The following is a 23,920-nucleotide window of genomic DNA, read 5'->3' as shown; positions in this document are numbered from 1 at the left end:
TACTATTATTATTATATTATAATTACTATAATAATAATAATGTTGCTACGAAAATTAATTTGAAAGACGCTCATTATAAAAATCCATTACCTGTTTTTTTGCTGAATAAGTTTAAAATTAAGGGGTTTTTTAATTATTATTTTCCCTTTATGGCCTTTCTAATTTAAGAAACCTTCTTTCGTGTCGAAACAACGATTAATCACCCGAAATCCTCGCCTGTTCGGACCATTTAAGTGTGCTACATAAAAATCCACGGCCAACATGCATACCCTTAATCATATAGAAAACGCAACTGTACCGTATACACACACTGACACACGCACGCAGCTAGCTTAGAGGCTAAATTGCCAAAAAAAAAGAAAGAAAATAAATAAATAAATAAAAAAAAGAAAAGAAAGAAAAGGAACTCAGGACAAGCAAAGAAACCAACAAAAGCTGCATCAGGCTACCAAAAAAAAAAACAAAAACAAACACAAGCCCGACATAGAAGAAGAAGCTGAAAATTTGAACCCCTTTTTATACCTATATATATAGAAATGTTTCGTACATATCTTTATATATATATATACTTTTTGCCGTGAGTGTGCATCGAGAGGTCCTTGCACAAAAACACAGAAACACACACACACACTCACACAGAGGGAAAAAGTCCAGAAGCAGGACGGCGCTTGCACTTGGGCGGACAAGGGTTAAGAGAGAGGGGAACGGGGGGCTGGAAACCCCCCTGCCAACAGCGACGGCGACTGCAGCGTCTGATTAATTGAAGTGCGAGTTTCGGCGAAATGCGAAAACGAAAAGAAACGAAAAACGAAAGCGCCGCCAAATTACATTTTCCCCAGCTCACATCCTATTTTTCACTTCCCTCGCACCACATCTAACCCCCTTTTTTTCGAGACCTCCCCCTACGCCCCTCCACCCCCTTTTCACCCATTTTACAACCGCAAGTTCCCCGACCGAGCTTTGCCTTGCTTCTTGTTGTTTTTACTTTCCCTGTCTCTTTCTCCTGCCCCTCTGCACTTCCATATACCCGTCTCTTTCGCATTTTCTATACCCCTCTCTGTCTGCGCCCGTGTCCTTCTTTCTTTGCTTCCTTTTTTCTGCCTCGTTCTTGCGCCCATGCACTTATTTTGTCAAATGCAAATATAGACGTTTATATATATATATATCCCTATCCCTATCCCTATATATATATATATATATTTACATATTCCAGACAGACAGAAAAAAAGAATTGGGAAAACTTGTTGAGGAAATCTAAAAATTTTGTTTAATTTGCTGCACTTTTTTCGCACAGACAAACCAGCCGGGCGTATGCGTAATATTTTTGTTATATGTAGTTCTTTTTATATTGGCCATTTGCCGTCTGGATTATATTGATTTGTCTAGACTACGGCAAGCCAAGCGCCAAAAATCGGGTTTCGGGGAGGGGGAGGGAATTCGGTATAGAATATCCCATATTTTTATGGGGCTTTCGGCACTTTTTGTTTCGGCAAAATAAAATAGAACATTATTTTTTATATTTCCCCAAAGGCTTGGGATTTTAGCTCTGTTAAAAACTTTAAATATATTCAAATTAAAAGTTTGTCTACATTAAAGAACAAAATATTTAGATAATAGCATTAAAAAGCCTTTATGAATTACAAAGATTTCAAATTTTTATTTTAATGTACAAATATTAAAAAAAAACACTTAGAATCGAAATAATAATATTTATTACATTTAAAGTACAGTAATTATTATTTTCATTATATTTATATGCCTAAAATGTAGTTCACTTAATTTTATTTTGCTCTTCTATCTTTTTATTTATATAATTTTTTTTTAATAATATTTAAATGTCTAAAGTAAAGTCCATACATTTTTTTTATAAAGTTTCACATCAAAAATATGTCTCATTTAAGAAACGTGTTCAACATTTAAATACAACAGGTGAAACTGTGTAGCACATTTGCAATTTTTCAGCACATTAACCGCCATTAATCAATGGTTGCCCAACCTACTAAACAATTACCAGCACTTAGGTATTAAGTATTAAGTATTTTTTAGGCTCAGAGCAACCCTCTCTCATATTCTACCTTTTCTTTTTTTTGCCTTTTGGGCCATTTCAATTAATTCTGCTCATTTATTCGAGAGAATCCGTCCGCCAACAATGTTGCACCTTATTCAATTGCCGTCAACTGCAAAAAAAAAAAAAGGATGCACAAAAAAAACGCACGCAAGCCATTAAAAAATGCGAAACAAAACAAAAACGAAACGAAACAAAACAGGCTGACTTGAGGCACTTAAAACACCCGAGACCCCATAATGAGTTAATAATTTCAGCCGCTGGCAAGCCGACCGGCAGTTGCTCATTAGTTGCACTCACAGAGGCACTCACACTCACATTCACACTCACACTGGCGGCAAATAATTAGAAAAACCAGCGAAAACTGTTGCACATAAACGAAATACAAATAAAAAAATAAAAAAAAAACACACAAAAGGCAACGCAATTACAAATGCGAATTGTAATGAACTTTTGTAGCAAACGAAAATGAAAATGTAATTGAAATTAAACGAAATATTGGGATATTTGTTTCCTTTAAACCTAAAACCAAAAAATACTTCAAAATATTAATCCAAAATCAGGGTAGCCATAAAAAACCCCCCGCCAAGTGCAATGGGAATAATATTCGTATGGAACCATTTCTTATAAATATTTATAATGGCGATAAAGTCGGAGAGATAGAGCGATGGGAATGGGGATAACTCTGAAGAGCCAAGAAGCTAGACAGTGCGTTTCGGCTTGTTAAGGTCATGTAATGTATTTTAATTACCGAACAAAGTTAGCTGGAAAAAACATAGATTTTGTCTAAAAATGCACATTTTTTTTAATAATTGATATATTTACTTAAGAGTATTTAAATCAGTATGGTATCTAATAATAATATTATTAATATTTATGTTCTGTAATTCATTTTTAAAAAATAATAAAATATTTGTATTATCCTTTAAGTTTGTCTTTAATTTTTAGATTTGTTTTTATTGCAATATAAAAAAATGTAATGAGTCCATATTGAAAACGGTATTGTAATTAATTATAATAATAAAATCTATGTAAAATCTTTACAATTCAATTTTAATTTTTAGATTTAGATACCACCAAAATCATGATGAACTAGCTAAAAAAAAAAAAACTGAAGATATGGCGCCTCTACTGGCGCCGGAAGTTCCAGAAACTTTGTCTTCCCGGTTCTATTTTTGCTGGCGACTTCTAAAAAACTGACCCAGCATTTAGTTAACGCTTTTCTTTTTGCCAATTTATTGATTGGCTTATTCTTTATTTTTTTTTTCGTTTTTCTGTCGATTCTAGCACATTATTTTGTTTTTTTGCTAGTTGTTGTGGCCCAGAAAAATGCATTTCCATTTTACATATTTGATAACATTCAGCAAATTTCTCTAAAAGCGCATCCGGTTCAAACGGGAAGTGCTACAGTCATCGCCAAAAGGGAGGTTGATAAAAATAAAACGAAAATGGAGAGGACGGGGCGACAAAATACTGAAAAACTGTTTTGTCGATTGTGATAGTAAAGCGAATCTTTCAAATATACATATTTTCAGGATATAAATATTTTAAATTTAATAAAACCTAATTTGGCATTTAATTGTATTTATGTTTTATATGGAGAATGAACTTTTCATTTAATTTATATATGTTTCTATAAGGTTTCCCTGTATTACTTAATTATTGTTACAAGTATTTTTCATTGAAATAAAGATGTTTAATGAACTTCATATTTTCTAGGCAATAAAATTATATTTTCTTAGTTTTTTAAATTTTTAATAAAATTAGCTTTTATATTCTTAGCTTCCCACTGATAGTTGCCATTTATTTTTTGTAGATACTTCAAACTAGTTTTCATCCAACACTTTCCTTTCCTCTCACTTCACACTTTTGCCAAATCCGTTTATGGCTAAATCCGAAAACCAACTTAACACTTTTATTTTGCTTATCAAGTAGCACTTTGTGTTCGATTTTGGCCCACGCCAAAAATAAAAAACACTTGATAAAATAATAATAATATCGAGAGGAGAGGTTCAAAAAAAAAACTCACCATAAACGCCAAACACCGCAGTTTCAAAACGTTGTTCTCGTTATTGTTGTTGGTGTGCTTACTGCTGTTGTTGTTGCTGTTGTTGTGGTTGTTGGTTTTTTGAATGAATTTGAATTTCTTGTGGTTGTTGTTGCTGCCGCTGCTGCTGTTGTTGTTGCACTTGCTGTTTGCATTGAATTAAATTTGAATTCCACACTTTTTTTGCTGCTGTTTTGCGGTTCGCACAAATTTTTCACTTGGAAAAAATTGTTGTAATTTTGTTGAAATAAAAATTAAGGTGCAAAATAGGAGAAGTTTCCTTTAACACAACCTTAGAGCATGTTTTTGTTTTGTTTTTCGTTTTCTTGTTTAGTGGTTGCTTGTTTTTTTTTGAGAAATAAAATTGTATATTTTGACGATCGAAAAAAAGAGAAGAAGAACACAAAAGTTGTTTGTTTTTAGGCTTTTGATTTTATCGAAAAATGCTCCAAATCCAAAAAGTTGTTGTAAGTTTTTCTAAAGTTTTTAGCTTCTTCTTCTTCTTGTTGCTGTTGTTCACACACACACACGTGGAAAGCCGCCTTGAGTTGTTGTTTCATTTGGTTGTTGTAGTTGTTGTTGCTGCTGCTGTAGTTGTTGCCTCTGTTGTAGGTGTTGTTGTAGTTGTTGTTGTTGTCGTGGTTGTTGCATTGTTGAAATACAAAAAAATTACGCTCTTTTCTTTTCTTTTGTTGCCGTTGACTTTTTAAAAACTTTTCGCTGTTGCTTAAATTTTTTTGTTGTTGAATTTTTTTTTATTTTATAATAATATATTTATAAAACATTTTTGTTATGTTTGAGTTTATGCCTGGTGGGAAAAGTATAAGAAACTCGTGTTAGAACCGAACGCAGGGCACTTGAAAAAAATGTGAAAAAAATTTAGGAAAGAATCGGGGAAAGAAGAAGAAACCTATTGTTTGCGATTCACGTTTTTTCGAAATAAAAAAAAACACAGAAACGCGCGCGTAAAATGTATCACAAATAAATCGAAAATCGAAAAAATATTTTTATTCATTAAATATCCTTAAAATATTGGAATATTTTTTTTTTATTCCTTTATCTATTTTAATTTTTTAGATTTATGTTTCGATTGCGATTTGTTTTTTGCGGCCAAGACTAACGAAAATAAACACGAACGAACGTATGAAAGTGTCTGCAAGAACTGCAATCGCATCGCGTGTGAAATCTCTGCGAAAGTCCAAAGCCGACAGAGCTGGAAACCAAAAAGCCTGGCCAAAAGCCCAAAAACACCCAAAGAGCATCGCAGTCGCGGCGCTGCCGCTGCGCCGGCGACGTCGATGCTTCGCCTCGTTCGTTTTGCCGAGTGGAATCCCCTTTGTCCAACTGTGTGTGTGTGAGTGTGTGTGCGGGTGGCGGGTGCGCGGGTGTGTGTGAGTGTGTCCTAAGAGCGCCGCACGCGCTTCGCAAAAGAGCAGCGTGGCAAAAAACGCAGCAAATGCACTCGAGTCACTCTTCTCTTTCGCTCAAAGCGCACAAAGTGCACGCTCTCTTTTCCGCTCTCTTCGCAGTGGACAACGCGGCGTATGCGTAGTCTCAGCGAATGCAACATTTCATTCAGAAAACTCACACACACACATAAACACCGCTTTGCCATATGTTTTGGGCAAAAAAAATCTAACGAAAAAATTTTAATTTTCAATAATTCATATTTTTTGTATTTTTCCCATAATATAAGTTAAATGTATACATTTTAAAAATGTTTTAAAAAATCATACATTTTTGGTATTTTTACAAGGATCTTTCTTATTTATAGTTTTTAAAATTCTATGATGTTTTTATTATTATTTAAAGTAAATAATAAAACCTCTGTTAAAAATAAAACCATTAATATAAAAGTCTGTTTTTGCTAACTGGAATAACCTTTGCTTTTATAAAGTTTGTATAGACCAAATATGCTAAAAATAAAAACATCATCAAATTTTGTTTTCCATTGCATTTTGCAAAGTTATTAAAAAAAATTAGCAAAAAACTTATACTCTTTTCCGTAACTCAAGAATGCGTGTGTTTAAATTGGGAAAAAAATTTTTAAAAATATTTAAATCATTTTGCTATTTTAAAACTAAATATTATATCAAATTGATATTGTAATATTGTAATTATTTTTAAAATATACGACACTCTTCACTCCCTCACTGACATTATAAAATGCGCTCAGACTCAGCTCACATGACATTTAACAAGAACTTTTCAACAAACCGTCGGCAATTTCTATTTCTAAATAGTTTGAAACTGCTCTCAGTTTTGTGGTTCCATTCTCATTTTGATAATCGTATTGATTACAAATTTCGTATAAGTGATCCTTTCAAGACACAAATCTAAAAACTGCGTTGTGTTAAAAATTTATAAAATATGAAAGCCAAAAATCCACTGTACATATTTTTTAAGGCCTAAGCTATTGGAACTCTTAAATCACTATCTAGTAATCCTTGAAAAACACCAAAGCGAATGACATTTTAAACGAATTTTGTAATATTTAAACATTTAGGTAAAATTTGGTCTTGCCGCCATGATCCTTAAAAATACACAAAATCACAAATTTCCCCTCTTTATCAAATGAAATCCTTTGAAATACGTGTCCTTTGGGCACTTTGATAGACACTCCTAACTGATCCCAAAAAATCCTTGCAACTCCTTAACTAAATTTTGGTATGTTGTCCTTTTTGCATGTTTTATGGGCACTTTATTTCATTCACACATTTTTCCAGGAAACAGCTTTTTTTGGTATGAAATGAAAAATTGTTGTTGCTGTTAAACACTTGTGATATTTTTGTTTCCAAAAAAAAAAAGGGTAAGATATTTGTAGGCACTAGAAAAAAATATCTGTTTGGTTTTACGCGGCGCGAAAAAAGATTTTTAGGGGATACTTTTTAAAAAATAATTTTTTGGAAATTACTTTTGACGCAGGAAAAAGGGGGATTTCTTTATTTTTTTTGTGGTGATTGGTGTTTTGAGTTGTTGAATTGTTGTGGTGTTTTTGTTGCTGTTGTTGTTGCTGCTGTTGCCGCTGTTGCAAGTTGTTGTGGTTGCAGGTTGTTGTGTTGCAGTTGTTGTTGTTGTTTAGTGTGTTGTGTGTTTCCTATGTTTAGCCGAGACAGAGAGAGAGCTGTAGCTTTTCTTCCGCGGACTGCGTACGTGCGCGACAACGTGCGGATCTGTTATGATTCAATACGTTTTCGATACGTTTCGTTTCGTTTACGTTGCCGGACCGCCGATGACGACAACAGCAGCAGCAGCAGCAGCGGCAGCAACAGCAGCAGCAGAAGCAGCACTCACACACACACACCCTCACACACACACAGAATGCAAAAAAAAAGAAGGAAGAACGCGAAAAAATGCCTGAAGAAGCGGCGGTCGCAACTTCACTCGAATTCGCGAGTGAAAACTTCGCCAAAAGAGCGAAAATGGCCGAAAAAGAAAGAGTGGCGAAAACGCATTGCATGTGTGCGAGCAGCGCTGCCTGCGTCGACGTCGACGTTGCAGTTTGCGAAACTCTCTCTCTCTCTCTCTGTGCTGGCCTTCGGAGAACCAAGTTTTTGGCCCACAGAGAGAGAGAGGGAAAGAGAGCGAGCCAAGAACTCTGGCCAAGATTGAGTGGAAGTGTCCGTCTTCCGCCGCCACAAACTATTTCAAGATCAATGTTTTCCTTTTTGTCGGGAAATTCGTTGCAACACATTTTCCAGGATTTTCGCAGGTTTTTTTTTTAAATTTTGCATAAGAATAATTTATTTAGAGAATAAATCTACATATTTAAAGGGATATTTTCAAGGACAAACATTTTTAGAATTTGTGGGATTTTTTAAAAATATTTTTTTAAAAATGTTCTAGAACTTTTTAATAGATAAGTTTTAAAAAAGCTTTTATAGAAGAGTCTCAATTTATGTTCTATTAAAATATATATTATAAGATCGACTAAACTTTATGTTCTAGTTTTCCTAAAACACTTTCACAGAACTAAGCAAAGATCAAAGATCATTTGAATTTCTTTTAAGTTTTATAGTCTAGTTTTTCTTAATATGGTTTTACAACTGAGCGGAATAAATGGTATTATTATTTTTAACATTAATTCTTCAGTTATTTATAAAAGAAATTTGTTCAATAAAAACTTACAATATATTTATATTAATTTTCATGCAATCGAATAAAATGAAATAAATTATTTATCAAAAATGATATTCCTTAATATGTTAAAAAAAGGTTAGTCAAAGAACAAATCATGTGAAGTTTTTGTTTCCAACTTTACAAAATTTTGAGCAAATATTTTAAAAGATAAGAATTATGCTGTTAGCAATCAAAAAACGTGATTAATAAAAGCACTTAAATTACACAATTGTACGAAACATAAAAATGGTTTTAATCACAAAAGGGGGATTATTTCTAGTTCGTTTCACGAGTACATTTTCTCCAACACTTGGACCGCAAAAATTAAGAAAATCTACATTTTTGTGTAGCGCGAAAGAGAGAGAGCGCGTGGAGAGAGGGGGGCTAGAGAGTTTTGCGTGGATGATCGCATTAAAAAAATTTCGCAATGATTTTGCGTTCAAACTTTTGGCACTTGAAAAAAATAGGTGATCTAGAATTTGAGGCCGATTTTCGTAGGGTAATTTTGTAGATATTTTTTTGTAATTTTATTTCTGATTCTTTTTTGCGAACTTTAGCCGATTTTTCGCGATTTTTAGTAGCGACTTTCAGCGCTTTCTGCACTCACACACCAAGCGACGAGGAGCAAACGATACAGCCGAATGAACGGACCAACTGGCGACTGCGGTGGGGCAACAACGACAACAAGCCAGGGCAGCGACGCCGGCAGCGACGTCGGCAGAGCGCTCCAAACAAAGGCAAACAAAATAAAAAAAGTAACGAAAAACGGCGAAAAAAAGTAAAATAAAATTGGCAACCAAGAAACTACACACGCACACACACACACAAGTGCGAGCTGCATTGGTCAGAGTTTCGCAAAGAGAGAGGGAGAGAGTGAGAGAGAGAGATCGCGAATTTTTTGCAAATAAATGTTGCCCGCAACATGTTGCCACACACACACGCGCACACACACGTGCAAATGGCAAAGAGAGCCACATGCGAATTCTTGGTTTTTGCAAATTCTCTTTTGTTGCGAATTTTTTTCGTTCATTTTGCCCTCGCCTTTATCAGCTCCCGCACACAAATACACCTGCGTCGCCGCTCTCTCTCGCTGGCTATTTCCCTCTCTCTCTCTGGCTCCCCTCTTCCTGACCCTTTCACTCATCGAGAGATCCGCTTTAATTTTTTTTTGCCCAGAATTCGCACACATGGAAGCTCGGCAGCAAAAGCAACAAAAATACATAAATTAAGTGAGCAAAAAAAACTAGGAGAAGAAGCAGCGCAAAAAGATAACTCACAAGCTTTTAGTTTGCAAAAAAAAAGCAAAAAATATGTATGAATAAAAAAGAATTGAGAGGTATAAAAGTTGTTTCGCAAAAAAAAAATTTGCGCGCTTTTTTGGCGGGGAAATTGATGGGAAGATTTTGAAGAGTGATTAATCACTTTTCTTTTTTTTCTCTGATCGCACTTGCAGTTCTGAAACACTGCTAAAAATAAATTATTGAAAGATCACTTGTAGGAAAGAAGTAAGAAAATTATCTAACAAATATTTAAAAACAAGTAAAATTGTATTGTATAATTGTATTGTATGTATTGTATAAAATTGTATTTTTTAACAACATTTCTGTTAAAATCTTTTTGAAATATTTTAACAACTTTCTAAAAAAGAAAATATTTAAGATTTTATAGTGACATCAAAAATATTTCAAACTTTCTGTTTAAAGTTTTTTTTATGTCTAAAAAATCGAAATTTTTTAAGTTCTAATAAAAATACAAAAATACCGGCAAAATTAAAAAAAATATTTTACAATTTCCTACATTATAAAACAAGAGGGAACGTTATAGTCGGATGCCCCGACTATCAGATACCCGTTACTCAGGTAAAGGGAGTGCGAGGGAGATGGAGATAGAGATAGAAAACGTTGATCACGCATAACTTTTTAACGAATGGTCCGATTTGAAAAATTTCTTCTACATTTCGATAGGTATTGATAAACACAATAAAACTGCATTTTTACTTTTCCAAAATATTAAAATTTTTAAAATCGTATATAAGCGATGGTGGGCGTTAGAGGGGGCGTGGCACCATTTTGAAACAAACTTGCGCTGCGTAGGAATTCCTAGAATCTGCATGCAAAATGCCAATCTTCTAGCTTCTATAGTTTCCGAGATCTCAGCGTTCATACGGACAGACGGACAGACAGACAGACGGACAGACGGACAGACGGACATGGCTAGATCGACTCGGCTAGTGATCCTGATCAAGAATATATATACTTTATGGGGTCGGAAACGCTTCCTTCTACCTGTTACATACTTTTGCACGAATACAATATACCCTTTTACTCTACGAGTAACGGGTATAAAAATTACAATAATATGGTATTTTAAAGATTTTTATGAACCCAAAAAATATATGTGTATTTCTAATGATCCTAATTTTGACTGCCAGGCTTTGTAAAATTTTAAGTACCAAAAAAAAATTCCCCAGAAATTAGCTTGTTGCCAAAAATCCACCCCCACACTTCTTTGCATTGTTTTTGTTTTCTCGTTTTTTGCACTTTTATCGTTGGTTTTGTTTTTATTTGGAAATTCGTTGTTTGCTCAATAAAATCGAAAATGCGACGACTCTCGGTCGCAAAAAAACGCATTGCCGAGTGGGTGGTGGGTGGGTACAAGTGGGTGATTAGGGGGTTTCTGGTTTCCAGGACCTTTCTGTCTGCACGCAGTCGCCACACAAACACCAACACACCAGCACACAGACAGCGGAACGTGGAGAGAAACACTCAAATAAACTGGTGCCAGACATTGACTCCAAAAAAACAAAAAAAAATCAAAAAAGAAATTACGAAAAAAAAAACCGAAAAAAAATATTCAAAAAAGGCGACAACAACTCAGCCTATGTTGCACCACCACCCCCCGAAAAAAAGAGGAGAAAAAAGCAAAACAAACGGCCCACAGGACGCAATTTCCACCCACACACACAAAAAACGGGACTTCGTCCCTTTTCGTTCGTCCTTCGTCCTCCGTCGGCTTCGCTTTCGTCTTCTTCTTCTTCATCTAGCTGCTGCCACATCTTCTTCTTGATACGTTTTCTTTTTTTTTTTTGTCTGCTTCTTCTATTTTGTTGGCCCTGCGTTGCCAATGGTTTCCTTTGTTCCCTCGACCGCCCACTTTGCGCCCACTTTGCACCCACTGTGCAGCCCCCACCCCCGATTCACCCCCATTCTCCACCCCCCCGAAAAAACATCCACTCTAAGCCAAGTCTGTTGCACTCACAAAACGACGAGCGCGACCCCAAACAAAACACAAAAACAAAATCAGCAACAGAAGCAACAAGAACAACAACAAACACGAGGCGAATGACATCGAATTTTCGACTACCCTTATTTTTTTGGAGATTTGAAAACGCCTTTGATAAGTGCGCACGAAAGTAGGCAATGGATTGGTGAGCTCACTAGTTCGTTGCATACTTTTTGGCACATTTACTTTCGCAGGAAATTTAACTTTTTAAAAAATTTGCAGAAGAAAAATTTAACTTTTGTTTAATTTTTATTCTATTGAGAATTAATGCAGATTGCTTAACATTTAAGGTAAAATGTGCACTCGTAATAATATTGTAATAATTCAAGCCAAACACATCAAGTAACTTCCATTTAATTTGGCATAACCAAAGTAGCAAAAACATTGTTTTGAAATTAAATTTAAGAAAATTAAAAAACAATTTTTTTTTTTTAAATTTGAAAGTGTTAATGCAAGTTGATTAATTTTTTATTTAGAGATTATTTTTGTTTCAAAACCCATTCGAAAACCATTACGTTTCGACAGATTCGAAATCAGGAAAGAGTAGAGTTAGCGATTTCAAAACTCCTTAAAAAAATGTTTTAGAATCTTTGCTTTTCATTGTATTGAATCCTTTTCTGGGCACTTCAAAGTTTGTAAAATTAATTAGTGGACATTTTTCTTATAATTTAAATAAAGATATTCTAAAAGCATTTTATTAAAATATATTTATTATTTCAACGTTGAATTAGTTTAAAAAATCATTGATTCCTGTGTAAGTCATTGAGGTCCATTTAATATATTTAAGAACTCATAAGAAAAAATTTTTTGCTGATGGACACTTGCAAATTACAACAACAAGAAGAACGAGCCCAATGGACACTTTCGCCTCAAATTTTAAATGTTGTTTTTATTTTTGTGTGCGTCTTTAGACGAAAAACCCAACCACCCACCTACCTCCCCCTTTTTTTTGCGCTGCCCTTCGACAGCAACAACAACAACAACAACAGCACAAACAAAACAGAACAAGAAAAAGTGAAAAGAAAGCAAAAAGAAAGCGGCGATTCTGATTCTTTTTGTTTGTGTTTTCGCCCCTTTTGTTTTGCTCGTTTTGTTCGTTGCGTTTTTGGACTCAAGAGAGAGAGAAAACGTTGCTCTCTCGAATTCTCTCTAAGCTCTGCCTTCTCTTTTGCACACTCTCTTGAGATGCATTTGCACTGCAGGCCGAAATTCTGATTGGAGATATTGCGAAAGTTTTCCTTTGGCAACATGTTTCCAAGACAAAAATGTTGCTTCTACTTTTTTTTTGTTTTTGCTTTCAGGAAAACCCCAGGAAAAGAGGGAAAATCAAAGAAAGTTTTAAAGAAAAGTGGAAGAAGAATTAAGGTGCTAATTACAAAACAATACAGAGATTTATTTCCTCCTCCGCGGGATGAAAAGCTGTCAAAGTTTTCCGTTTTGAATATTTTGCAACACAAATAACTCGCTTTTCTTACGTTACTTACTCAACTTACCTGATTTTTAACTCTATTATTCTTATTTGAATAGCCTATTGTTTAATTGCACTTTTGACAAAAAATAACATTTTTTGTATTATTTTTCTATAACGATTAATTTGTTTTTAAAAATTTATAGGTAAACTACTATTTTCTATTTATAGGTTGGTTTAGTTCTTAAAAAGAAGTTCTATTAATATATCTATATTAATTAAGGATTGCATTTAGAAAACCAATAAATTTCAGACGGATAATTGCAGTTCTATATCATAAGATACTGCGATCCTCCGATTCCTATGGCAATATCATATGGTATTGAGTTTTAAAACTGCTGACCTATGTATCAAGAAAATAAAATGTTACATATATGTACTTATTTACCTACGAGTTAGGGATAAAGTCAAAAACTAGAGCCAAACGGCCATGGAAAACATGTAACCCACCCCGGATTTACAGGGCAAGAAAAACCCCTAGAAAACTGCGCCATGTTTTTGTAACTATGGCAGGGAATCGTCGGCCATTAAAATCGAAAAACTTTGAATTTAAATGGAAGTGCAACGAAAGTACATTACTTAAAAATAAATCACTAGAGCCCTACACTCATTCAATAAACAATAAGGTAAAGGGTCAAATATTGCGTACAATTTTTTTTTTACAGATTTTGATTTTATTTAATTAAGATTAATTTCTTTTCTTTTTTCAGTTTCCTCAAAAGGATCCAGAAATTTTAACGTTTTGAAAATCAGCTGATTAAAAAATTTTCATTTCAATCCATTTTAACAATGTGTTTCATTCCATTTCTTTAGATTACAAAAAAAAGGATTGCGAGGGAGATGGAGATACGCAGTCGTCACCGCTCTCCAGCGGCTGTTTAAATTTTTCTCATAACTTTTAAATGGATTGTCCGATTTACAAATTGTCTTCTACATTTCGATATGTATTAATTAACACAACAAATGGCAAACTCCAACTTTTACAAAATTTGTAAAGTTGTGGGCGTTAGAGTGGGCGTGGTGCTCGGCTGAAACAATCATGCGCTGCGTAGAAGGCCCAAGAATATGTGTGTTTAATCCCAACTTTCTAGCTTTTGTAACTTCCGAGATCTGAGCGTTTATACAGACGGATCCTGATCGGGAATATATACATATACTTTATAGGGTCGCAAACGCTTTCTTCTACCTGTTACATATTTTTGCAGGAATACGATAAAGGAGGGCCCAGAAAAAAAACATGCACTAAAAACAGCTGAAACTCAAGAGCGAATAAAGGTCGCCACCCCCCGCACTCACTCTCTCTCGCTCACGGACTCTCTTTCCCCCACTCCGCCTCCCCCCTTCCACCCACTCACACTCAAAGGCAGCGCAGTTGCAGCGGCAAAGCAGAGAGGCAGGTTGCTCTCTCTCGCTCTCACTTGTGGGCTGGACTAGCAGTCGTTGTTGTTGTTTTGGCCAGCCTAAAAACGATGATCGCACGTGTGTGCGTGTGTGTGTGTGTGTAATGCATATGGCTGACTTGCTGTTGTTGCCCTTTTTGCAGTTGTTGTTTTTGTTTCTGTTTGTTTTTATCTCACACTCTCGCACACACACACACATGCAGGCGGCCTATGCAATCGAGCGAATACGAATGATAAATATCACGTGTGTGTGCGAGCGAGAGGTCTGTTTGTTTTTTTTTGTTGCTTTTTAGTTTTCTGCCTTTTGCCTTGTGGCTTGTTGTTGTTGCTCTTTTCGCCTTCTTGTGCGTCCATTGGGCATTGCATTCATTGTGTGGGTGAGAGTGCATGTGGTTGCGGAAGTGTGTGTGTGTGTTTGGACAGCCTCTCTCTTTTTTTAAAAACGCATAAATGTTGATTACACCAAATTGACAATTTGTTGTTGTTGCCATCTCACTTCTTTTTGGGGTTATGTCTGATTGGAACCATACGTTGGTTCTTATCGGAACATTAATACAAACAGTTAATGAAACGGTAGGTTGATGTCTTATTAGAATATTCATACAACGCTTTTACGTTACTTTCTTGGAATCTTATTAGAATTTGTAATCCGTACATATTTATTTATTAATTTGGGTCTTATTAGAGTCTTCATTAAAACCGTTTTCGGTTTGTGTCTTATTGGTGCCTAATTTTTAAAGTACATTCTTATTGGGAACTTACCTAGAAAGCTATTAGAATCTTCGCAGAATCTTATAAAGTCAATATTTTGGAGTTACGACTCATTGTAACTGTACTTTGGTGTTTGCTAGATCCCTAGAATGGTCCAAATTAAGAATAACTTAAACAAAGAAAAACTCCTATTTATAAGAAAAAAAATATTTTAAAAAAATTAACATTCGTAAATAAAAAAAAGTTGGGTTCAAAAAGAAGCCGAAGGCGTTCCTTAGGTTCCAGCATGTTAATTGAAAAGTTTTTGGAGGACCCTGAAACCCATTCTGAGAATTGTTCCTTTACACAATAAAATCCACTACAGAAGTTTATTATAAAAGGCGGAACTTTCTAGCTATTAACGGTACAAATTTGGTAACTGTCGGAGAAAAAATCGTATAGTTTGATGCACAGCTTACCTTTTTTAAATCGTCCAGAGTTCAAGTTAATGCCTTTTATCTCGAAAGGGAGATTTACGGATATTTAATTTATCCAAAGGGAATAATACTAAAAAGAAGTGCAGAAATGGCAAAACAATTAACGCATTACTTTGCTATTTTATAATAATTTTTTTGGATTGTTTTCACCATTTTGTGTGCTTATATTTATTTTTATGGCAATTTACGCGTTAATAATAATATTTATAATTATAAAACAAAAGCAAAACCAACTATCGCCAACAAATCCAATTGGATTTTTAGCCGCCAAATTTTGAATCGAAGCGTAGTCAAAGAAAATAGCTAAATGCCACAGAATCGAGGGGTGCATCGTGCCGACAAGCTGACTGCTACGAAATGCGGGCACATTTGACAGCCGCTAAGCGGCAGAGCTGTCAACCTTTTTCTAAATTTACTAGTGCGAATAATAAAAGTACCCAGCAAAAGATAAAACAGAGTTATAAAACACAAGATAAAATTGAAAGTAAATGGGGAAAAGTGTTTTCCCAATTAAATAAAGACATTTAGATGGTCAAAAAAGTATGTGAAAAAGTGATAAGCCGCCACCGGCGCTCTGGCAACCCTGACCTTCTGACGTGCCGCTCACACGCACGCCAGCCGCACACACACACACAAACATTTTTTGTCCAAGTGTGCGTTCGACATTCATAATTTTTTGTGGTTGAAGCTGACTGCCCAAAAAAAACCGAAAATTAACACAATTTGCCAACGTTATTTGCGTTCAAATTGCAACTTAAATTCAGCAATAACTTTGCGCCGCTTCGCTGTGAGTTTGTGTTAAATCGAAAGTTGAAAATTGTACAGAAAAATCATTGTTTTTGTCCCCGCAAAAAACAAAAAAAAACGGGAAAAGAAAAAATGCAAGAAGGGGAAAAGAGCAGGCGAAAAACAACAACAACAAAGGGCAGGAGCGGCTGAAGAAGAAGAAGCAGTTAAAAATTTAACAAAAATGCAAGAGGAAGAACAAGAAAAAGCCGTCAAAAATTGATAAAAACTCATGTCAATCCGTGTATGTGTGCTGGTGTGTGTGAGTGTATGCGCAAAAAACAAGAATCTTTAAGTTTTCCTTTTTTTTTTTGTTTAATTAAATTCGCCGAAAATGTGGCGTTTTCTTTTTTTTGCGCTCGCCCTCTTTGTCTCGCCCGTTCGCATATTCTCTCTTCGCCTTTGTCTTTTTCGTGCGCGTTGTCTGCGTTTTGTCTGTGTGCGTGCGTGCGTGTGCAAGCCGTATGTGTGTGTGTGTGTGTGTCAGCAAAAAAAAAGGAAAATCTTATTAGCTGCTTTTTTTTTCTGTTTTTACTTAGTTAAATTGCCAACATTATTGATTTTCCAAGCATTTTTCCAACGCTTTTCCGCTCTGCTTCTTCTTCGGCTGCGGTCTGCGTGCACATTTGTCACCCAAAAGGGGGAAATCAATAAATTTGTGAAACAACAAAAGCCGCACACTTGAAAAAATAAATGATGATTAAATTATTTTGACGGTTTTTTTTGTTTTTTTTTCTTGCCTTTATGGCCATTGTTTAATTTCTAGAAACTTCGACTTTGTTTTGTTTTTCGTCTTTGTCTTTGCCGTTCGCCTGTTTTTTTTTCCTGTTTATTTGACTTGATTTCTCTGTGTGTCGGGGGGAAATGTAAACAGTTAAAGGAGCCGCAAGGTCACGTTAAGAGGGGGTGGTATTTGGGTGGGGGTGGGCTGCCTTACAGACAAAGATACAGCCTAATAATAACCCATTATTTTTTGTTTATCTGTAAAGTGTATATTGAAAATATCACAAAATCTCAGGATCTAGTTGAGCTAAAGTCACTATATTTGGTATACAGACTTCTTTAAAGATCATTTTTATAACAACAGATTAATTGGTAGTATTTCGTTTTTTTTTTTCTAAATATAAAACCACTATGTAGATTCAAATAAAATAGATTCCTTTGTATAGTAGTTCCCCTTTTTATTAACCCTAGTTTCACTGTTCTAGGGACACATCTCTGTGGCATGCAAAATTCTGCAGCAAAACTTTCTTGAGGAAAGTGAAAGCCACGTATCAAACCGAAATCCACCCAACTAACCAACCCCCACACACACACACATCTTTATAAGTAACGACCTTGGGCAACAGAAGGAAAATAGTATTTTTATTTCAAACTTAGTTGCCCAAAGAAAACAGGGTTGCCACCAATGCTAAGAATTTTGAAAAACGTTTATTTAAAAAAAAATTTTTTTAAGGGTTTTTGGTTTTTGAAATAAAATTCCTTGGAATAAAATATTATTAAATACACTTAATAATTTGATTATTAAACCACTATTTTTGATCGCAATCCTTTCTTTCGATTTACTAGTTCGACGAGAAGCATCCCCAGTTTTCTTCGCCCCCCGACAAAACTAGTTACTTTCCGCAGCTGCAAGATGTCGAGTCTGCCACGTCGCATCATCAAGGAGACGCAGCGCCTGATGCAGGAGCCGGTGCCCGGGATCAATGCCATTCCCGACGAGAACAACGCCCGATACTTTCACGTGATCGTCACCGGTCCGAACGACTCGCCCTTTGAGGGCGGCGTCTTCAAGCTGGAGCTCTTCCTGCCGGAGGACTACCCCATGTCGGCGCCCAAGGTGCGCTTCATCACGAAGATCTACCATCCGAACATCGATCGGCTGGGCCGCATTTGCCTGGACGTGCTGAAGGACAAGTGGAGTCCGGCGCTGCAGATCCGCACCATCTTGCTCTCCATTCAGGCCCTGCTCAGCGCACCCAATCCCGATGATCCGCTGGCCAACGACGTGGCCGAGTTGTGGAAGGTCAACGAGGCGGAGGCCATTCGCAATGCCCGCGAGTGGACCCAGAAATATGCCGTCGAAGACTGAGCGCGATCGCGGATGAGGATGAGGACGCCCGACAGGTTGAGGAGGCGAGTGAGGAGGCGGGTGCGGCAGTTGTATCGGCGATTTTCCAGAAAGTGGGTGCGCGACTTGGACGGGCGGGTGGGGAAAATGCATACTTTAAAAACAACCGGAAAAACCTAAAGCATACGAAGAAGAAAAACATAAAGCATAAAATAAGAAAGAAAGAAAGAAAATGATAAAAAGAACAACTTTTTTTTTCGAACCTTCTGGGGCGGGATATACATATAATATACATATATTTTTTTCAACCAATCGATCGGGGCGATCGGCTAGAGGGGAGGAGAGATAGCGAAAGCATTCTTTATGTAAGTCATATACAATACATGTATCCGAAAACGAAAGAAAAAACAAAAAAAATATCAAAAAGTAATTGGTTTTAATCGTTTCTATTGATTTGTTCGAGGGGTCTGGTGTCTATATGCATATAGCCGTATATATATTTCTATGTGTAACTGAAATAACCAACCCATAAGCATTAACCCATGTAGCATCAGATAATAAATCAATTGGAAAGGCAATTAGAGGGGATTTTGGTTTCTTTCAAGTGAAAACTCTGTTTTTAATACGATCCCATCCGTTTTCAATGTTTCACCAACTTTCAGATGTGATCTTTGTATTTTCCTTAACTAGGTTAGTTCACCATTTCGATTGATACTTGAGCTTTGCCTGGGTTGTGTCAGAGTCCCTTTGATAAACGATAAATGGTTTTAATCGAAAACAATTTTTTTTTAACCAAACAAAGAAGCCTTTAAGCTATTAGTAATTTTTGAAAAAAATACTGATTAAAAATATTATAAAAAAAATATAAAATAAAACAATGAATGCATACACTATATATTTATACAAAAAAAATATGAAAAGTAGTGGCTTGATTGCGTGGACATTTTCAAGAGCAGTTCTCAACAAAAATTGTGTACAGTAATTAACTTTTTCACCCAAATCACTAAAGGATAAACCGAAAAACAATAGCAACGGCAAAGCAACCATAAATCAAAGAATAAACAAGAATTAAAATCAAGAAAATCACTTCAGTTTTTTTTTTTAATTTAAATAAATTTTTCTAAGAAAAAATAAAAATAAAAACGAAATAAAAATGAAAAATTAAAATAAAAATTATAAAAAAAAACGGAGTTGTGTTTTATTTAATTTAAACGTGGAGCGTGGTTTTCTGGCAATAATAATAATCAGTAGGTAAGTTGGTTAGTGTTCTAAAAATAGAAATCTATATTTTCATAATATTTTATTATCAATTAAATGTAATTTTAACTTTTCAATTTATTTTATTAAACTTGGGAAAAATATAAATCTTACATATGTTTATCTTAATTCATTATAATTTAGGACTAACTTTTAAATTAATTAATGTGGTTTTAAAGAAAAGTGGCGTCTGCCTTGATATAAAAATATTTTAAAAACACCGAACTTCGGAAATAATTATCCCTAAAAACGGGAAATTCTTCAATGAATTTAGAAGACGATGTGCTGAGTTAAATAATAAATTGTGTTTACTTGTCACGACTGCAGTTGTCAATCATTTCGCTCAACTTGGGTCCTTCGGATTGGGGATTGGATTTTCCCTGCCGTCCCGGGCCTCCCACTAAGTCCGGCTTAACCCTTCGATGCCCCCTGTCCAGCGGGGGACCCTCGCAAAAATGCCTTTCTCTGCTTCTCTATTTTTCATGGCTTTATCCGTTGAGAGGTTGGGAGTGGGTGGGTGTGTGTGTGTGTGCTGGCCACTCCCCCCGAAAAAAAGGCGAACCAGGACCATTTTCCCGCCTCTGATTGGGTGCTCTTCGCCGGCATATATACGTATATATATGTAGTATCTGGTCCTGGCGATTTCGAGGCCCCTGACCAACAACACAGGGCAGTCAAATGTCGAACCTAAAGGAATTTTTTCCCTCTACTTTCTATATTTTTCATTTTTATTTTTTTGTCTTTTTTATTATTATTTTTTTTTTGTGTTGTGTTCTCGGTTTTTTAGTCTGTGTCGATTTTGTTTTTCCGGTAAATGGGCGGCTGTGTGGGTGGGTAGGGTGCATCGGGTGGTTTTCCCGGGATGGAGGCAAAACGCATATGCAAAATGCGATGTTCGAGTGTCTGTGTGCTCGAGGATTTTTATCGGCAGCTTCATTGTGTTTTGTGGGCCAGAAAAAGGAAGGAATGGAAGAAAAAGGGGGGATAAAGAAAGTATTTTTTTTTGAGGGGTGGTTAGGCCATAACTATGGCTATTAATCGTTACAAGTGGTCCACCTTTCCACCTATTTTCCAACTATCAACTGTCCCTACGTCTCTTTCTAACTGTCACTCCTCTCCCTTTCTAGCCAGCTCTTTTACCGTTACCTGAACAAATTGGTTCACTATACGTTTCGTTTTTTGGTTGGCTAAAAATCGTTTAAAAAAAACTACAAGACAATCTTATCAAAGCTACAAAAAATTGTTTACTTTCAAAATCTTGGAAAAAGCTCTAAAACCCATTGATCTTTACTAAAAGTATGTATAAATAAAAACTAAATTTTTGGAAATATTTGTCTAACAAAAATTGTAATTTTCCCATTTTTAGAAGGCATTTTCCAAACTTAAAAAGAAATCATACTTTGTAAAAACAACATGCTTGTTAACTAAATTCCAGTCAATTCCTAATAATAGCATAATCACTCTTTTCTTAAATATTAGATGTATTAATGGAGTAAAGTTTACGAACTGACCAACGTATTAATTAACCTAATTACAGTTGAGCTTGCCCAGTGACTCTTAAACATTCTTTCGGCTTTTAGTACAGGGTTTTGTAAGTTTTTGTTCAACTTTTTTCCTGGGTACAGTACATCCCAAAAGGCACCTCGAGAGCACCTCGGGCAGTTCGTGCCCTCTCGCTCGCACACCGAATGCGCCATTTTTGTTTGAAAGCTAATCGAAAAAGGGCGTACAGCCTAGCTCCGAAAAATACCCACGAACACACGTGCTACGTAATGTAATGCAATGTCCGGAAGTACAGTCAACACCCAAAAAGACCAGCAGAAAGCGAGCGAAAGAAAGAGACAGAGGGAGATGGGGGGATAGAGTGGGTGGAGTGGGAGTGGGAGGGAGAGGGAACTGCCACTCGCATCGCATTCAGCAAAACATCATCAAAATTGTAAAAATAAACAAAAGCCAACATGCATAAAACCAATTTCCATTAAGGCCAACACACACGACGCACCGCACACACACACACACATGCAACTCTGTGTGTGCACTAGTGCTGTCCCACTCGGCCACTCGCTAGCCCTCTCTCTTTCTGCTTCCCTTTTTGGCCTGTCCATTGCAGCATTGAACAAAGTTTCGGGCTTAGATGGTGTTTTTTTTTCTCTTTTTTTATTTTATTTTTTTTTTGTGTGTGGAGGAGGAGGGGGGTTACTGGACTTTGGTCTCTGAGCCTGCCTATGGCCACCGAAAAATCCTCAAAAATAAAGTAAAGCAGGGAAGACGAAGTAGCGGGGGGCTTGTGAGTGAGCTGTATCCTTAATTGATATCGCAGCAAGGAATTTCTCTGCCACCCACTCAGGAATAAAAGGGAAAAATACGAAAGAGGAAAGACCCGGCTTCTCGGACAGGATGAGCTCTGTGTCCAGTGCTGGGAAGTATCTAGATTCGTGTACCTAAAGGCAAGCTAAGTACCCATTACGGCGTTTTTAACAACTTTCCAACACTGTTATAAACATAGATTCAAAATTGTACGGTTGTCATAAGTAAGCGTATGGTCCTAACTGATTTAGTTTTAGGAACAACAAATTAAAGACTAAACTATTAAAAATAAATTTAATTCTATTTTTTATAGAAATATAAGTTTAAGCAACAGATTTGTAACTTTGTAGAAATATTCCATAAAGAATTTTTGAATAAAAAATATTTTTAATTTTCGAGCAAAACTATTCAAATAAAAATTGTAGGTTTGTATTATAATTACATAATGATTTTGTGAATAAAGTGGATAAGGTAGATCAAATACCCAAAGGGATCCAGAGATTCGAGAAGCATTACTTCAAATATAAAACAATGGTTACCTCTACCATCACTGGCTGTATTTCTATCTCTTTGGGTTTTAGCAACGGGTGTAGAGCGCAGGGGGGGTCTTAAACACACACGCATGCGATGGGTTGGGGGGTTGGGTGTTTTTTTTTTTTGGGGGCCTTTGGGTGGCATTGCAAACGCAACGAGGATACTGCATGCGATAGGTCGGAAATTTTCTGCCGAGCTCGCAATCAACTCCATGGACTTTGGACTAGGAGATATAGCTACCCAACCCCCCCCTCACCACTTTTCGTGGCGGCGCACCTGCAGCACGAATGTGCAAGGGGGGCGGAAAGAGGAGGAGGAGGAGGAGAAAGGGGGTGATGGAAAATTCTGAGGGTTGTGTGCAGGACGCAGTAAAATGGCGGCATCCCAGGCCTTTGGGCTTGGCCAAAGTCCATGTGTGTGCTTGTGTGCGTGCATAGAACCCCTATAGCCCCCCCTCCTCGCCACCCCTGCCTTTGTGTCTGTGTGCGTTTCCATTTTGCCATTTTTGCCACCCACCCACCTATCCTCCCTTTGTTTTTCACTCGCCTTGGTAGGCACCACCCCCTCGGAAAGCACCGCACACTCCCCCTCCCAGACCCCCTTGGAAAACCCACCCATGCACCGAAATGCGAGGCGAAACTGAAGTTCATGCAACTTAGGTCTAGGGATGTCTGTCTCTATTCGAGTGTGTGTGTGTGGGTGTGTTTCGGGTGGGTGTTTTGGTGCGTTGCATGTCTGCCGACACACACACAAAATACATATACGTATGGACAGATAGATAGTTGTACAGTGCGTTCTGTTTAAATAGACATCTTATAATAAACTGTGATTAACAAAATTTAAAAAAATATATCATAAATATAAATATATTTAAATACATGCCCGTGCTATGCCGGCACACACACACACTCAGAAAAAAAATCGCCCTAAATTTTAGAAAATCGCCATACTTTGAAAATCGCCTTGAAATTCAGAAAATATTTCTATTTTTCAGAAATATTTTTCTAAATAATAAGAAAAACTTACCCTGATTAGATCAACTCCTCTTGTTATCCACTTTTAGAAAAATTTTCTGTTATTCAGAAATTTTTCTTTCAAAATAAGAAAAAATCGCCTTAAATTTTAGGAAATTGGCCCAATCGGTAGCCTAGGGGTCTAATGCGAGCGGATTATTTGTTTTCTACGCTTATATTCGGAAGCGTGTGTTCGATCCCACGTCGAGGCGGACATTTTTTGCGGCTTTTTTTTTTTTTTTTTGCGCATTAATATGAATACTTTAATACAAATAAGGATTTAGGTAAGGTAACACACACATAATGGATAAATAAGATTATAAACCTAAAACCCAAGAGAACAGAATGAGAATGTACTTTGTACAGCGCCTCTCGAGATGCTTC

At 36.2% G+C, this 23,920-nt stretch overlaps 2 protein-coding genes across 7 annotated transcripts in view; one reads left to right on the top strand and one right to left on the bottom strand.

The window, feature by feature from the left end:
• mamo (maternal gene required for meiosis) overlaps positions 1–8,865 on the bottom strand; it is a 147,504-nt gene extending 138,639 nt beyond the window's left edge. The window contains exons 1-2 of one of the 6 annotated variants that reach the window (XM_070218732.1): positions 8,839–8,865; positions 4,095–4,920 (exon numbers count right to left, since the gene is read on the bottom strand). The gene's annotated coding sequence lies outside the window, so the exon portion shown is untranslated. Of the gene's footprint in view, positions 1–4,094; positions 4,932–5,233; positions 5,252–7,026; positions 7,291–8,838 lie in introns of those variants that run through there. The other 5 variants (XM_070218731.1, XM_070218737.1, XM_070218738.1 and 2 more) reach the window with 5 other exon arrangements.
• Positions 8,866–16,194: 7,329 nt separating this feature from the next.
• Positions 16,195–19,609, top strand: ben (bendless). The gene is made up of 2 exons (XM_017137626.3): positions 16,195–16,355; positions 17,924–19,609. Exon 2 carries the CDS (start codon positions 17,991–17,993, stop codon positions 18,444–18,446), a length of 456 nt encoding a protein of 151 aa, XP_016993115.1. The 5' UTR covers positions 16,195–16,355; positions 17,924–17,990; the 3' UTR covers positions 18,447–19,609.
• Positions 19,610–23,920: the final 4,311 nt, after the last annotated feature.

This window comes from Drosophila takahashii, chromosome X (assembly GCF_030179915.1).
Source record: "Drosophila takahashii strain IR98-3 E-12201 chromosome X, DtakHiC1v2, whole genome shotgun sequence".
In the NCBI taxonomy this organism is placed as follows: Eukaryota; Metazoa; Arthropoda; class Insecta; order Diptera; family Drosophilidae; genus Drosophila; species Drosophila takahashii.
Note: the sequence above shows the minus strand (reverse complement) of the source record. Positions and strands in the feature narration are given on the sequence as shown.